Genomic DNA, 17,618 nt, shown 5'->3' with positions numbered 1-17,618 from the left:
ACTGAACAGAAAGTGGTTAGATAACCAAGCAGCTGCTTATTAAATCAACTTAAAACACAGATCAAGAATGGGGTTGAGGAGGGAGAATGAGCAAATTTACAGCTTCAGGCACAGATGGGTGAGATGGGTCAGCTCTCAGAATCAGGAGTTTGGAATTGTCCTGAATCTGCTGCTCTGCCATAATTTGCAGTTACCTTGAGGGAGACACAAGATGAATAGGCCTGACCACAGTTGTGCAATAGCTAGGGTGTTCTGTTGTACTACTCTTTTCCTCCTCCTTCTCCATCTTCCTCCTCCCTCTAGTTCCTGTTGTTGTAAAAATATAAAAATAAAAAAAAAAGTATGGTTGTCTTTTACCTCACTATAGGTCCCGCACCACAGTGCCCCAAGATTATCTGCTAGATATCTTGGCAGAAACACATCCCAACTCCTCGGCGACCCAGAGTCTCCTGCCACCGCACACTTTCCTACACTCAAACCGTCACATAAAAGAACACACAACACAATAATCTTTGACCCAACTGATAAGATATAATTGCCCACCTAAACATACAAAGCACAGTACCATCTATCCCTTAGGAACATTTGTAACAACCGGTAAAGGTACAGCATGGAATCTTAACGTCACCAGCCATCCCACCATATTGTCCTGCCATAGCTTCTCTCTCTCTCCTCTCCTGTCTCTTCCTTTCTGTTCTCATCTCCTCTTCCTTCAAACTTCTCTCCCACCCATCCTTCCTTCTCCTCCAATGACAGGCCTCCTTCTATCCTGTACCTGCCCCTCACCTGTACTTTACAAATTCAATGCAGAGAAGGTTCTGGTTAAGTCACCTGATTCCTGAGTACAAGACTAGGCAGCTGTCCTTGGGGCAGTGGAATTAGCATCAAAATACAGATAAGTTCAGGGCAAACCACAACATTTCCCCCTTTTTTGTCCAGTTAAAAAGCCTTTTCACTTACATATAAATTGAGCACAATTATTACCATTCTACAATTTATAAAGCATATGATATTCTCAACACCCAGTCTACCGCTATATCAGTTAAACAGAACATTTAGTTATTCATTCCAGCTTAAGAAAGGCTTAAAATCTGTATTATATCTTGGCTAGCTTGTATACTATCTGATAACTATCCAATAAAATATCTATATTCAGAGCTAACAGCCTGGTAGGCTATGAGACTATAATCAGTCCTCAACCCCATCAGAAATCTGAGAATGACCAAATATCTATACATATAGGAAGCCTAACATGGCTTCCAGAACTGAGAGGTTGTAGAGACAAATCTCCACTAGCACAGTCCCGTGTTAGCAACATGTGAGGACAAGTCTTCAGCCTTCTGGCCCAAAATCAACTGACAGACTCTTGAAATGCAGATTTTGAAGGGCTGATCACGAAGTCAAGGCAGAGTTTATCAGTCAACTATTCTGCATAATGTGTCTTTTTCTGGACAGTATTAGTCTGCAGATGAAACAGGCAGTTTTGTCTAGTGGCTGCCTAGCCACAAAGTATTGCCTCGCCTGGAGGTAGAGATGTTCAAATTCTTCGTTAAATCCTCCAAAGGGGAACTGTAGGGGCAGATATGTCTCAACAAAAGCTAAATAACTTTAAATCTCAAATTTTGTGGATTTCTGACATTTTTGAAAACCATCTATCCATATAAGATAATCTGGACCATTGTCTTTATATCTTAATAATATCTTGAAAGTTCTCTCACAAAGTCAGTAATATGTTTGCTATTTAGCCCTTAACTCACATGTATAATCAACTCAGAAGTTTGTAATGACATCAATAGAAGGATTGGCTCTAAACCTTGTACTTTTAAACTTTTAACAAATATATTCCATATCAAAGCAAAGATATGATTTTAGCTTAGTTAACAAATGAGATTACAACTGTATAACTCAATCTAGCTAATTCCTCCCTGTTAAATTACAACCATTATTAAATTCCTCATAAAAACAACTTTAGAATAACCACTTCCAGTCCCCCAAAAGTCCAGGGAATTGGGATGATGACTCCTCTATAACTTCTTCAAGCTGTACATGGGCATTGAGATATCCTTAAGGGTAAGGGGATAGGAAGAATGAAGCAAATGCTATAGCCAATGTAGAACTAGAGTTTCATAAAGGTTATTCATTGTCAGAGCCCGAATGTGCAGAACTAGAGTTTCATAAAGGTTGCTCATTGTCAGAGTCCGGATGTGCAGGGCCGGACGTGCCTGAGGGTGAGCCAGAGATAGGACTTGCCAAACCAGCTATCAGCCCCAAGGACATTGATCATCCGTAGCCACCCCCTCCCCTTCCTTCACTCCCCTGAGTGAGATGAGCCACCCTACCTGCCTGCTGAGCTGCTAGATAACACATACTCCTTGCTGATGTCATTTCGCACCGAAAGTAACCGTGCACCTTTTGAATTGACCAATCATGTGTAACCTCGAGAATGCCCCTTACCTCCCCTATATAAACCCCCGAGTTTGGAAGCTCGGGGTCGATTCCTCTGTCTCCTGTGTGAGATACGTGTCGACCCGGGATCCCGCTAAGACCCGGGATCTCGTTAATAAAGCTACCTCTTGCTGTTACATCAAGAATGGCTCCTCGTGATTCCTGGGGGCACCCCACCCTGCGATCAGAGCGAGAGACGCGGCTCCCCGTTTTGGGGTACGCTCTTTCACCAATGTGTCCTGACTGGACCCAGCTGAAAGTCCTTGAGACCAGGAATCCAAGTAGGCACATTCTGCAAAATACAACTCTCAAGACAAAAGTTTAGACTTGAGATATCTTTTTGTTTGAGTCTCCTGAATAAATTTTTCAGGTGGTCTACCTCTATCAAATCTGATCAGTATGACTCTGTAAGGTTTCCAGAGCCAAATCACACTTTTTAAAACCACAAAGACAAAATCTTTCTCCCAAAATACTGTGTTCCTTAGTCTGAAACCAGAAAAGCTTGTATCTTGCACTCTATCCCAGAGTAATAATATAACCATAAAATTCAAAGTCATACCCATCATGAAGACTAAACATTTTTTTAAAAAGGAAGTAAGCTAAACAATGAGCCTGGTAGACTTTTGTACTCTGTGATATCAGGAAATTAACCAAAAATTCCAGTGGAGCCCACGTTAAGAGAATCCGAGCTTCCTGTTGTGATAAATATCAAAAGTAACCACAAACCCTTGCTAGCCAGCATCAACGAGCCATATGGCCTTTAGCAGGGTAATTCATAAAACAAACCAAATACTTTCTATCAATTCCAATATCAATAAGCAGAATATTGAAAGACCCCCTGGATCGGGGAGACTCTCACTCAAGTCTCGGGATGACGTGACACCCCCCCCCCCAAGAACTCACACAAGACCATCCTTGCTGTAATCACATGAGGTTTATTGATAGGAACCAGTGCACTGGGGTCGAGACTCTTATCCCACGCAGGGGCAGTGGAGTTTGAGCCCAAGAGGCTGGGAGAAAGGGTATTTAAAGGGAGAAACCACAAGGAGGGGGCAAGGATGGCGTCATTGGAAAGTGTTGAGAATACCAGTGAAAAATCACAAGGAGGAGCTTCCTGTCTCTCAAAATTGCTTAATTTTGTGTTCCCTTTAGTTCCTAGGAGAAGCTCCCTGCTTCTCAAGGTTGTTTTTTAAGATTTTAATCTAACTTTACTGTCAGCTAGTTCCTGGGAGGAGAGGAGGAGGGCAGGGGAGGGGAGGGGAGGGGAGGGGAGGAGGAGGGGAGGGGAGGGGAGGAGGAGGGGAGGGGAGGAGGAGAGGAGAGGAGAGGAGAGGAGAGGAGAGGAGAGGAGAGGAGAGGAGAGGAGAGGAGAGGAGAGGAGAGGAGAGGAGAGGAGAGGAGAGGAGAGGAGAGGAGAGGAGAGAGAAGCTGTGGCAGGACAATGGAGGCTGATGTTAAGATTTCACTCTATATTTACAGGTTGTTACAAATGTTCCTAAGGGATGGATGGTACTGGGCTTTGTATGTTTAGGTGGGCAATTATATTTTACCAATTGGGTCAAAGATTATTGTGTTGTGTGTTCTTTTATGTGACAGTTTGAGTGTAAGAAAAGTGTGTGGCGTTGGAGTTGGGATGTGTTTCCGCCAAGACATCTAGCAGATATCTTGGGGCACTGTGGTGCTGGACCTAGAGCAAGGTAAAAGCCAACAATACTTTTTTTATTTTTTATATTTTTACAACAACAAGTTCCCTCCCCTCTTCCTCCTCCACATATAGTGCAGGATACCCTGAAGCTAGCTAGCTATGTAGCCCAGACTAGCCTCAATCACATAATCCAATTCAGACTCTGAATACAGGAAAGATAGGCCCTACTACCATGCCCTGATTGTATTATTTCTTGATTGCAGAATTATGGTATCCAGGTATGTGTATGTGTTTTAAAAGTCTATGAATTGTTAATGTTTAAGAGTGTCCTTTCTGTTAATTCTGACTATTTACTGTTTCCCATTTTGTGCAATGAACATTAGCTGTCGCTTGATATTAAGACCCTTCTTGCTACATTAGATTTACTGAGTACTTAACAGTATATAAAATATCATAAGTGACTTTGCCTATCGCTTACTAATTAAAAATATATTTATTTTTTTACAGCAAAATTGTGACAAGCCAAGCATAGTGGCACATACCTTTAATCCCTGTAGTTGACAGAGGGAGGTGTATCTCTATGAGTTGAAGGCCAGTCTGGACTACATAGTAAGAATGAAACAGAAAACAGACATAGTAATTTTTTTAATCTAAAGACATGCTGCAATATAAAAAGCACATGATGGTATGATTTGTCACATCACATTTTATTAATTGTACATATGTAAAAGTTTATAACTTAAATGAATAGCAAATTTTATTGTTGTCAATCACAGAATGAGTCAAAGCCATAAAATTCTGTGTCTTACATATATGAATATTCTGCAGATGGCTAAATGGCTATCTCTTCAGAGTCATTTTGAAACAGTGTCACATTGGAGAATTATAGAAATTTAAAAAAAAAATGCTGTTAGAAACTTGAATTCATTTTTGCTGTTTTTAAATTTACAGCCAAAACAAATGGGTTTCATAATGGCATTTTCATACATACAGGTCATTGTTCCAGTATGGTACCCTGCTTAGTGGGTACTTTTCCCCTGTCTCTGGGACTGTCTTAGTCACTATTCTCTTGCTGTGGAGAGACACCACAATCAAGACAAATACTTACCAAAGAAAGTATTTACTTGTAGGTTTGCTGTCACTTTCAGAGGATGAGTTCATGACCAGAATGGTGGGGAACATGGCAGCAGGCAGATAAGCATGGCCCTGGAGTGAGCTGAGAGCTCACTCACGTCTAATCAACAAGGGGGAGACAGAGAGAGATAGACAGACACAGACACACAGAGAGCGACAGAGACAGAGAGATAGAGAGACAGACAGACAGAGACACAGAGACACTCAGAGAGACAGAGAAAGACAGAGAGAGAATATTATTTCTCAAAGCCCACCCCTAAAGACACACCCCTCCAAACCCACATTGTCTAATCCTTCCCAAAACAGTTCCACCAAATAAGGACCAAACACTCGAATATATGAGCCTATGGGAGCCATTCTCCTTCAAACCACCACAAAGAGGAAATTTAATTATCACATTATTTTGACCAGAACACTATATAATCAAAATAATGTAAACTCAACATATTTTTAATGAAAAATGTTCACATAGAATATGGTTAAGATGTGGGAAAGGACTGTAAGAGTGAAAATTTTCTTCATTGTAAATTAATGTACAACAAATGATTAAATAAATCAATAATAATGGAACTGGGCATGGTGTCACATACCTATACTCCCAGCACTCAGGAGGCTGAGAAAGGAGTACCATGCTTGGCAGGCCTGCTAGTTACAAATACCAAGCAACAGGGGCTGGAGAGATGGGTCAGTGGTTGATTTAGAGCATATAATGTTCTTGTACTGAACCCAATTTCAATTGATCAGATCCCATTTTTTCTACTCGAAAGCACACACACACACACACACACACACACACACACACACACACACAGGAAGGGGGGAAAGGAGGGGCAGAGGGACAGAGACAGAGTAAATCTTTTTCTTAAAAACAAAACAAAAAGTAGTATATTAGTTACTTCCCTTCTGCTGTGATAAAACACCAAAATGAACTCAACTTATAGAAGAAAGTTCACTTTGGTCCACCATTCCAGGGGGCCAGAGTCCATGATAGAAGGACCATGCATGGCACTTGGAGCTGAAAGCTGGAAGCTGTGGCCTCATACATCAACCACAAGAATGAAACTAAGAGCAAACTATAGGTGGGGCTAGGCCTTAGGGTCTCAGACCTGGCCCCCAGGGACAACTCTCCCAGCAAGGCCTCACCTTCTAAACCTCTCCAAAGAACATCAGCAACAGAGAACAAGTATTTGAATACCAGTGACAGTGGAGGACACTTTCATTGAAAACTGCTATAAGTAGTAAGCTTTTTTTTCTTTGTCTCTCTAGCTCACATTTCTAACTTTTATATTTACCATTTCAACACTTATTAAACATGTCCTTAGAGTCATGTTCACAAGTCAGCAGTGGAATCAGTCTCATCCTCCTGCACCTGACGGTCTGAAGACTAAGGTGGATGCTGCAGGATATGAGCAGAAAGTGACAATGGCTGAGACAGAAATAAGCAGGTGCAAGGGAAAGTCTCCTTAGGGTCCCTACGTGGTGGCGCAGGTTTCGTGAAGTCAAGCACATAAGTTTTGAGGCAGGTCCTGAAGAGAAAGGAGAACTGGAAAACAGGAGGTAAAAGGTCTGCCAAGAAAGTTCTACTTTGTGAACTTGGTCACTTAGCTATCTTAGTGCTTCCATACTACTCACACTAACTGGTATTTCCATTGCTTTTTCTCATTCTTTATCAATTGCAATAAAATACCTGAAGAAGGATATTTGTAAAGGAAAGAAGTTTGACTGGCTTACGGTATTGGATACTAATAGTCTAAAGATAGTGAAGGCCCCATTATAAATGGTTGAGGAACCCTGAAAAAAAAATCACTTCTTCAAATAGAAGAGGCAGGGGAAGGCGGACCCTTCTTCTGTTTATGAGCCTTTCTTCAGAATTAACTTAGAGCTTTCCACAACTATTTTTATCACTTCCAAGTTCATGGTCCACAGTGCCCTATGAGCTTCCCAAAAGGTAGACGTCTGGACTGTCTCCCACATAACCGTACCGGGGAACAAATTCCCAACACAATGACAATTGTAAGCCAATCACAACAAAGCCAAACAACAGCACTATCCATTATCTACCCACACCTGTTGGGGACCAGACGGGACTGCCGGACTAGGCAAAGCTAGAGCCCTGCCCAGAGCAGATTCCTGAGAAGGGCTTGACCTTTTCAAAGAAAGAACAGGTTCCCACAAGACTGTTGCCTCATTGTCTAAGGAGAATATCTAGCCGTTTAATGATTCACCTAATGTCTTTGGGCACTTCCCAGTACTCCGCCCGCCCTATGCTTCAGTCCCTGCTTCAACTCCTGCTTCAGAGCTTTAAATGCTGTACACTCCTCTCAATAAACAGACCTCGACAAGGACACTGCTTGGTCTCCCTCCTTTTTCTTGCCCGTTCGCCCGCAGGTATGGGTCCCCCTCGACCCTCACAAATAACTGGGTCCCTGCTGGCAGGGGGCACACACCCAGCAATCCACCCATTCGTCCGTGATTCTACTCACTCATCTATCCATCCATGCCAAACATACATGGCAGTTCGTCCAATCACCATCCTCTCATCTATCCTTATTCTTTCATGGGTCTTCTGTATGACCATTTACCTAACCGCCACATATTCACTGATGTCTTTTGTACAACCAAGCTGGCCAGCTCTGATCTCCAGGCTCCAATTCTTTACAGTAACTGTGGCTGGATTGGTGAGAGGTTAGAGTCCATACACTGTGGATTGCTTACCCAAGTCACTCTAAAGGCAGGAAGAGGGGCCTACAGCCATTCACCCAGGGGCATCATTCTAGAGGCCATGCCCTAGTTTTCTCACTTGGATTTTCCCTTTTTCTATACTGCTTACACTCAAGCCTTTAGTCTTGATGGTGAGTGAAGTTGTAGGTTCTTTCAGTTTTGTTCTTTTTGGGAAATTTACACAGAAGATCAGCAGTTTACTGATCTGCCTTGCAGCCGCATGATGTAGTTAGTGTGAATGAATTCCAAGTACGAGTTAGGTGAAAGGGTCCCAGACACTGCATTTAAAAAACAGTTGGGGCTGGAGAGCTGGCTTCATAGTTTAAAAATGTTGCTGATCTTGCATAAGACCCTGGTTTCAGTTACCGGGATCTACAGAGTGGTTCACAACCATATTTAATTCTAGTTTGGGAGGATCTGCCTCCCCCTTCTGGTTTCCAGAGGTACTACATACAGATGGTTCACATACAGGCTGGCAGGACACTTACATATATAAAATAAAAATAAATATTTCATAGATTTTATTTTACAATTTAGTATGGATGTGTGTGTGTGTGTGTGTGTGTGTGTGTGTGTGTGTGTGTGTGTGTGTGTCTCCACACGTGTGTGTACATCCTTGGCAGCCAGAGTCATCAGATTCTCCCTGGAGCTGGAGTTCCAGATATGTTTGCTGGCTAATGGGAATACTGGAAACTGAATTTGGCTCCTCTGCAAGAGCAGTATCTGCTCAATAAACTACCAAATCATCTCTCTACAGCCCCATATAATAGGAGAACTCTTTTGTTCATTCTTTGTAATATTTTCTGTCTTTAGATGCAGATACAATGGCTGGAGGCAAAACAACTATTTTGGACACGACTTAGAGGTCAAGATAAAAAGAGCTTGACTCCCAAACCGTAAAACATATAAAAAGGTCTCTGCTGCATTTTAAGAACTTTCCAGGACTGGAGAAATGGTTCAGTGGTTAAGAACACTGACTGCTCTTCCAGAGGTCCTGAGTTCAAATCCCAGCAACCACATAGGGGCTCACGACAATGTGTAACGATATCTGATGCCCTCTTCTGGTGTGTATGAAAACTACAGTGTACTCATATGTAATAAGTAAATAAATCTTAAAAAGAAAAAAAAAATTAGGAGTTTTCCAGCAAGTTGGGCCAGAAATTCCAACTTTGATAAATGCATAATTCAAAGCTTTGAAGTGAAAAGACTGTGTCTCTATCTTAAGTGTCTCTATCTTGCAGCCCCATGCAAGATAGAAAGCTGTGGTTCTCCTGTTCCTGCTCCCAATCTCTGGCATTCTAGTAACATGCCTGCATGCAGCAGTTGAACCTGATCAAACCTGAGGTTTTCTATGATTATCTTTCTGGGTAAAAATGATTTCCAATTTTATTAATGCACAACACATTTTAAATGCTATCTGAAATCTAAGGGCACATATGATGACCAAAATAGTCTAGTCAGGAGAGTCAGAGAATGTGTCTAGATTTCTCTCAATTACTGTAGAATGATTCTATCAAGGTTTCAAATGGCATTTATCCCTTCCTGGATCTTAAACCCTTCTACCAAGAGACCCAGAGATACCAAACTCAGTTTACCTCAGCCCCAAAAGCTTTTAAGAAATATTGAGACATGGGTTGGTACAAGTCCATCCTCAAGAAAACTCCTGCTATGCAATTAGTCCCCAAAGAAGCAGAATGGAGTGTATCCCAGTACGTTTCAATCAAGGGCCCTCTCCTGACCCAATTGGGAAACTCTGAGTTACTCCATTTCCTTTATGTCTCATATTCTGCCCCTTCCCTCTCAGTCTGCTTCTCCTCTCTGTTGTATTTTGATGCTCTGATTTACTGTCTCCTGTGTCTCAGAGTCTGTCTGTCCTCTCAGAGCTAAGCCAAACTGTCCTACATAGCTTTCTGCAACACTACAACTTAGCACTGTAGATAATAGGCTTAACTCAGTCCTGAAGGAACTCTTAAGCAGCGTGCCTCCCATACTGCAACACACAAGACATGTGTCTGGAAATGTCACCTATGAACACACTTCGTGTAGATCACACCACACCCTATCAAAGCGCCCCCACCCATAATGGCAGGCATAGAAGGGCAGAGGGTAGACATGGTAGGCAAGCATGACAGCAGAGATTGCCTTTCCCAGCTGTACATGTTCCTGTGTCCCTTCAAACCCACAGGTTCATCAGGAGAGAAGCCGTGATTTAGCTTTTTCGTGGTCCTAGTTGGATTGATGAGAGTCGAAGGCCACCCAGGGCTTAGTGTTACAGGCTCAATGGTATTCATTGCAGAAGAGGCCCTGTAAACCTCAGTTGCCTACTGTCCATCCTTATCCCCTATCAAATATTAGATCACCACAGGCACTGGGGTGAAGAAATAGGCTCTTCTCCTGATTTGGGTCAAACTATAAATGAATCCATTTCTCTTAACCAATTTCTTTTCCATGATTTCTTTTACAATACAGCAAAACTAAGGCAGAGGTGGAGAGGGCAGACCTAAATGCCACATAATAGTTGTGGCAAGGACCAGAAAATGCCAGCACTGGGAGAGACAGCGGCAGGGATGCAGGTGAGCATGGGCATTAAGAGCGAAGGCTGTTCAGACTTGTATTAACCAGACTGGCCAAGAATTTCATCGCTAGGGTATTCTATCCTCTGCTCTGGGTCTCTGTGATGCATCTTAGGCCAAGCGTGTTCAAAACACTCTGAAGTCTCCTGTGTTGCCCATCACCATTGCTAGAGGGTCCCTGTCCAGATCCAAAGATGGAGGAAAGCTTCCCTGCAAGGTAAACGTGAATTCTACACATAGGAATCTACAGAAGATTAAAAATGCAAATACTGAAAGTGATAACAAAGTCAAAGCAATAAAATATTTACAAATATAATCACAAAACTTTTCAGAGTTCTCTTTTAAATTACTAAATAAATAGAATAGCATTCCTATGAAGAGATATCAATACAGAAGAATTCAGACATTCAACATTTGCCTATTTCCTGTCTCTCTAGCAAATTTATGAAATACCATTGTTACTGAAGAAAAAAAATACTATTTACCAATTACCTACTTGATGTCCAATTTTCTATTTGTTTAAAATATATATGGAAATGTGTGCAGACAACCTAAAGTATTTAGTTTGCAATTTGTGTTTAATTTGTACTCAAGCTGGTCATTTAACCTCTCAGGAATGAGGACTTGAGGTGGGAGTAAGAGGGCATTTTAAATCTTTGCTGAAGGCAGCTCATTCAGAAATATATAAAAATGAGACAGAGCTAATTCTAAGAGAATGAACTGCATTATAGATGAAGGAAAATCCGAACCCTGAGGAATTAATGACAATCAAGCAAGATGGTGTCTGCATTCTAACACACACTTATCCCAGCACTGAGACTCAGCAAACATTGCCTTCAGTAGAAGGGCACCCTGTGCTGGTCTGTGACACTATCTGAAAATAATTACAAATACTATTTTTTGGAAGAGGCAAAACATTAAGAGGCAAATAAAACCGAAGAGGCAAAATGAAGCTGCCATTTTCATTGTAGAAAAATCATAGAAAAGTCTGACTATGGGAATAAATACAGATACTTTGAGATATATAGATACTCCCAGATATACAGATTGACAGAGGGGGAAAAAAATCGAACTACCAACATAGTGTGTACACAAGAAGCCAATTCCACGTTAAGCCTGTGGGGTGTCTTAACTCTGTAATTTAACTTCTGGATAGCATTCAGGCATTCACACAAATTTAGCCTGCCGTGAGCAATACTTAATATTGCTAAAAATAAATAAATTAAATAAATAAATAAGTGGCTTAAAACTTCCCTTTAAAACTTTTCTCAGAGCATTCCTACCTGTGCCACTGGGAAGCTTGAAGTGACAGTGAAAACTAATTACCAATTAGTAATATTGGCAATAATCTAACCTTAAAGGTGAAAATGCTACACCATCTTTAACACTTAAAACTGATCTAATGTTAAACAAATACAGTGAAAGTCCTATGTAGGGGAGTGTCACACCCATTACTACATTAACAAACCTTTAACACAAAAGGACCGTTCATTAAGGGACTTCAGTGTCTGGGTGCTTCCAATGGAAGAACTGAGCAAAAAGGCTCCAAAAAAAGCGTAAATGACTTGAGAGTGGAAATTTGTACACAGCCTTTGGAAAAGATGCCCGTGTTGGGGGGCCTGCTTCAGGACCTTGCAGCTTTGGCTCCACCTCTTGCTGTTCTGCATACTTGTCCCTCGCCTTCTACGAGCCCTTCCAGTCGGACCGAGACTTCCACCAGCTCAAGCTCTGTTAAGGAAACTCTAAAGGAGGGGGAGGGAAGATGGTCTCCGCACTGGCTTCATTTTAAACAGACTATGGCGATGAATACCGCGTTATCTGTAAACGTCTTCTAATGACTGTCCAATCAAGTTTAAAGTCAGTAATAAACCAGAGTACCATTGGTTTAGGTAATACGACACAGCCAATGAGTTATTTTTCGCGCGAGGTCTCACTTAATCCTAAGTGAATGTTGGCTACTAACAACGCTTTTATTCCACACTGGGCAGTTATGGCCCACGTACAGGTCCCAAGTGACCATAGTGGGCCGCGAGACTACCAACAGCCAACATAACCAATTTATCCATAGGTAAGACTAAACCGTCTTACCTTGTAGATTGAGCACAGGGCCCAAATCAGGGCGGGAAGGTGTTCCAGTTGGTTGGCCCAATTGGGAGATAACAACCCGGGAGAGCTTAAAGTGTGTACAGCTACATTCACAGAGTTCTCTGGGTGGCTCTGAAAAGAGCCTTTGGGGCTTTGCTGCTGTTACAAGCAAGCTTACTTCTTCTTGGAAACAGCCTTCTTTACCTTGGCAGCCTTAGGCTTAGCTGCCTTGGGCTTGGTAACTTTAGGCTTGGACGCCTTAGATTTCACCGCCTTGGGCCTTGCCGGGCTCTTAGTCGCCTTTTTAGGCTTGGCAGCAGCCTTGGCCTTCTTAGGGCTCTTGGTAACTTTCTTTACTCCAGCCGCTGCAGGCTTCTTTGCTTTCTTTGGAGTTTTCTTCACGGTCTTCTTGGCCCCGGCAGTCTTCTTGGGCTTCTTCGGGGTGGCACCTGTAGGTTTCTTGGCCTTGGCAGCCCCAGTCTTCTTAGCCTTGGGCTTGGCTTCGCCGGAAGCCACCTTTTTGTTAAGCTTGAAGGAACCAGAGGCGCCAGTACCTTTTGTTTGCACCAGGGTACCTTTGCTCACCAAACTCTTGAGCCCAAGCTTGATGCGGCTGTTGTTCTTCTCCACATCGTAGCCACCAGCAGCCAATGCCTTCTTCAGAGCAGGCAGGGACACGCCGCCGCGCTCTTTAGAGGCAGAAACAGCCTTAGTTATGAGCTCAGATACCGGGGGGCCAGTGGCCTTGCGCTTTGCCGCGCCAGCTTTTTTTGTCTTCTTCTTGGCGGGAGACTTCTCTACAGGAGCGGGAGCCGTAGTCTCGGCGGGAGCAGTTTCAGACATGGCGAGAATAAAATCTGCAAGAAAAGGAAACCTAACGCGAAGAGCAAATTTTGCAATGCTCCTTTGCTCAGGCTCCGGGTTTATATAAGCCGGTGCTGGGCTGTGATTGGTGGAACGTCCAATCCACCGCCCTCTGGCCGCAGCGACTCAAGGTTACAATCCCAAATTGTGTTTGTTAGTCACCAAATTTTTACTTACTGCCGAAAATAATGCCACAGAAATTGGCAGTTTGGAGTTCCAAAGGAGAACAGCCTTCGGATTCACGTACCTGGTTGTGCTTTTTTGAATCCCACGCAACTGACCAAAGGTATTTTTAAAAATCCCTCCAGTGTTTACTAAAAATCCACCGAGCAGAGAGCATCCTGAGAGTTACTTGCATGTTTCCGTAAACTTATACGAAGGATGCAAGGAACATTACTTAAGAGGATTTGTACAAAGATACCGCCTTTAATTTTTTCAAGAGTAAAACTAATAGTTCTTTTGGTTTGGGCAAAAACGTTGTTTGTATCTGTAGCAAATAACACAGGCCTAGGGGCTACAAACTGAAATTAACCACTTTAAATATCTCTCTTTAAAATAGTTCAAACTCCTAGTACTTTGTACAGGGTTGATATCTTTAATGGAAAATGCAATATTTCTAGTGTGAGAGTGACTTCTTTGAAGTAGAGAGATTGAAAATCATTATATTTAGGAGCTGTAGAGACAGCCTAGCATTTAAGACCACTTGCTACTCTTGGAGATTTGGGTTTAGTTTCCAACACCCACAGGACAGCTTGCAACTGATTATAACTCCAGTCCCAGGGGATTTCAGGCTTCTGCTAGTATTAGACATATAAGTGATGCACATATATACATGTAGGCAAACCCTCATGTACATAAATAATTAAAACATATCTCAAACACATAAAAAGGAATCACTAACTTCAGATGCCAATCACCTTAATTCTAAGTAAAAATAAATTAGATATGGTTCTGATCAATGGGCTTTCACAATTTCCTAGGGATATTTGGAGACAGAAAATACTTACCTTAAAAAATATTTTACCTAAGAAAAATTCTAAAACTTTCAGAAGAATTTTCAAGGAGATTCTACCGCCCTTGAATGAGATAGATGGCCAGTGAGATTTTGAAAGTAAAACAACAGCACAATCACTCACACTCTTTATAAATAGCCAATAACAACATTGGTAGTTTTTGCATGTTTAAATGACAAGAAGGCCAGTATTTTAGAATACTGTTGAGGAACCTACATTTATACAAATTAAAAGATTTTGAGAAACTGGGAAGTGGTGGCACACAGCTTTAATCCAGGAATTCGGGAGGCAGAAGTAGGTGGATCTCTGTGAGTTCAAGACCAGTCTGGAGTCTATAGCTTAAGTTCTAGGACTTGTTTACACAGGATTACAGATAGGATTACACAGAGAAACCTTGTCTTGAATTAAGGAGAAAAAAAAAAAAGACTGAGGAAAATAAAAGGTAAAGAGAAAGTGAAATTTGCTAAGCTATGTGAGTGTTGCTTTGGTGAGGAAAAAAGTACAAGATTTGTAATTGTTTAATAAAGTCCATCAGAATGGTTCAGATGGATAGATCACAAAGAATATTGTTTTACACAGAGAAACCTTGTAAAAGAAACACAGTTTGGAGTTGTGTGTCTTTTGTTCCAAACAATAGTCTTTCTGGAGTAAGGTTTACTGGAGCATACCTATAATCCTATCAACTATGTAACTGGAGCAAGACTACTATTACAAGGTCTTTTATTGCTACTTATTCGTGAGTCCAACATGGAACACTGAGCTACTTTAGCCCTTATCTCGATAAAATAAAATGGAATAAAGGCCGTCTTACCAATGCAGAGGTCGGCAAGGACGCTAAAGAAGTCAACATTATTTGCTACAAATAATGTAGGAATGGTGTACAAAACAGCCAAACCTACCAACTATAATGGGTACTTCCATGAACTAGTAGCGTTACATAATGGTTATCAAAAAGGCATGGATTTACAGACTTACCATAGGATTTAATTTCCGCAGACTTTAGATGCCTGCCACCCTGGGGTCAGGAAGTTTAAGGCATATATGCCTCTGGAGGGTAAAACTACCTAGCAATGGCCTAAGCCTATGTTGGAGGCAACAAAAACTGGAGATAGGCTAGAAGGTTTATGGCTTCTGCAAAGCACAAGGGCTTCTCATGGGTTGCAGTTAGCATCCTAGATACTAACTTAGGATACGAGTGAGGTAAACAGCTCCTTTCTGGTGATAATGGAGGGGCTCTGAAAAGAGCCTTTTGTAGAAATGGGGAGGGGAACTACGCCCTCTCACCCCGGATGCGCCGGGCAAGCTGGATGTCCTTGGGCATGATGGTCACACGCTTGGCGTGGATGGCGCACAGGTTGGTGTCCTCAAATAGACCCACAAGGTAGGCCTCACAGGCCTCCTGCAGGGCCATGACCGCCGAGCTCTGGAAGCGCAAGTCGGTCTTGAAGTCCTGCGCGATCTCGCGCACCAGGCGCTGGAAAGGCAGCTTGCGGATCAGCAGCTCTGTCGACTTCTGGTAGCGCCGGATCTCGCGCAGAGCCACGGTGCCAGGACGGTAGCGGTGGGGCTTCTTCACGCCGCCGGTAGCCGGAGCGCTCTTGCGGGCAGCTTTGGTGGCCAGCTGCTTCCGCGGGGCTTTGCCACCGGTGGACTTGCGAGCGGTCTGCTTAGTACGGGCCATTTGAGAACGTTGAGAGGAATGTAGAATGAGGTGTGTGCAGAGAAAATTCAAGTATATATATAACAAGCCACCTTCTTGGATTGGACGGTAAGTTGATGATGTCATGTTCCAAACAGGGGATTGGTGCGCGTTTAAATCAAGGAATGAAAGGGAAAACATTGCCTACATTTTATATTAAATGTACAATTTTCGTTTTCTGCGGATAAAATACTCTAGCAACTCCCAGGAATTATCATCTCGAGAAGATGTTGGCTTTGGAGTCCAAAGGACCTCCTCGTTATTTATTTAAGCAAGGGCGTTGTTATTTGGAGCAAAAATTTAATGGAAAAAATCTGAAAGGAAAATTAACAAAAGAATTAGTTATTCCTGGAGTCGTCAACACTTCTTACATTTGATTTCACCCAAGAACCGCTGGAACAGTTTTATGACCGGAAACTTTTAGAAGTTGTAATTGATACTGCTGCGATTTTGGCGCGAAAAAAAATCAAAATGGGTGAACCCTCAACTTACTGGAGTTCCAACCCCAGAAGGCATTGAGATTCTACTACTATATCATAGCAACACTGTAAGGTACATGTGGTTCGTGGTTGGCATTCATTTACAAGTTACAAAGATATACCATTAAGGTAGGAAGGGAAGGTGGGAATTCGCAGAGACAGCAGGCTACACAAAAACAATGTATAAAGTTCTAGGAGACTAAGGCAGCCTCTGGAGTAGCTAAGCCAAGGATGGTCTTGCTGCTGCTGCTGCTGCTGCTGCTGCTGCTGCTGCTGCTGCTGCTGCTGCTGCTGCTGCTGCTGCTGCTATTGCGCCAGGCAGAAGATGGCAGGCTTGCTGATATTCAGTATGATGCACGTGACTATTGGGTAGTGTTTGACGCGGCTTTTGCCCAGGCCCCCACTTAATGTGGTCATATTTGCCAGCAATAAAAGTAGTAAGATCAGACAGTAGGCGCGTTGTTTTATGATCAGGCTTTTTGCCTAATTGGGAATATCTGGCACAAGCAATAATTACTTGGTGTTTACCAGAGAACCATATTAAGATTTTCAGAGAAAAAGAAAGAACTGCTGAAACTCCAGATTCTAAAGAGGCTTATTTGAAAATAGCTCCATCCACCTCACATTCAGAGCTACCCACTGCTACTGGGTCATCCTTGTTTATAAGTCAGGCTCCTAGCCTGCCTTCACTCACAGCATAGTCTTTGTGATTGGTTGATATGAAACTCACAACTTAAGAGGGCTGATGACAAATATTTCTGACAATGTCAGGTTATAAAGAATGCTTTCTTTATAACAGGAGCTAACCAGCCTGCAAATTAAGAGTGTTGCAGGTGTATCAGTGTAGTTGAAGCTTAGATGAATGTGCGCTGCGCGCGCACACACACACTTGCCAAAATGTGGTTCTTTGTGTTTTTTCCATATATAATTATTTGGGAAAGAGAGATTCAAACTCCAGCT

At 42.4% G+C, this 17,618-nt stretch overlaps 2 protein-coding genes across 2 annotated transcripts; both read right to left on the bottom strand.

Annotated features, from left to right (window-relative positions):
* Nucleotides 1-12,472: 12,472 nt before the first annotated feature.
* On the bottom strand, nt 12,473-13,503 carry H1f5 (H1.5 linker histone, cluster member). The gene has a single exon (NM_001109417.2). The coding sequence runs from the start codon at nt 13,444-13,446 to the stop codon at nt 12,778-12,780; it is 669 nt and encodes a 222-aa protein (NP_001102887.1). The 5' UTR covers nt 13,447-13,503; the 3' UTR covers nt 12,473-12,777.
* Nucleotides 13,504-15,709: 2,206 nt separating this feature from the next.
* Nucleotides 15,710-16,182, bottom strand: Hist1h3b (histone cluster 1, H3b). The gene has a single exon (NM_001408765.1). It carries the CDS (start codon nt 16,159-16,161, stop codon nt 15,751-15,753), a length of 411 nt encoding a protein of 136 aa, NP_001395694.1. The 5' UTR covers nt 16,162-16,182; the 3' UTR covers nt 15,710-15,750.
* Nucleotides 16,183-17,618: the final 1,436 nt, after the last annotated feature.

This window comes from Rattus norvegicus, chromosome 17, assembly GCF_021556685.1.
Source record: "Rattus norvegicus strain SHRSP/BbbUtx chromosome 17, alternate assembly SHRSP_T2T, whole genome shotgun sequence".
Lineage (NCBI taxonomy): Eukaryota > Metazoa > Chordata > Mammalia > Rodentia > Muridae > Rattus > Rattus norvegicus.
This window is presented reverse-complemented; position numbering and strand designations above follow the sequence as displayed.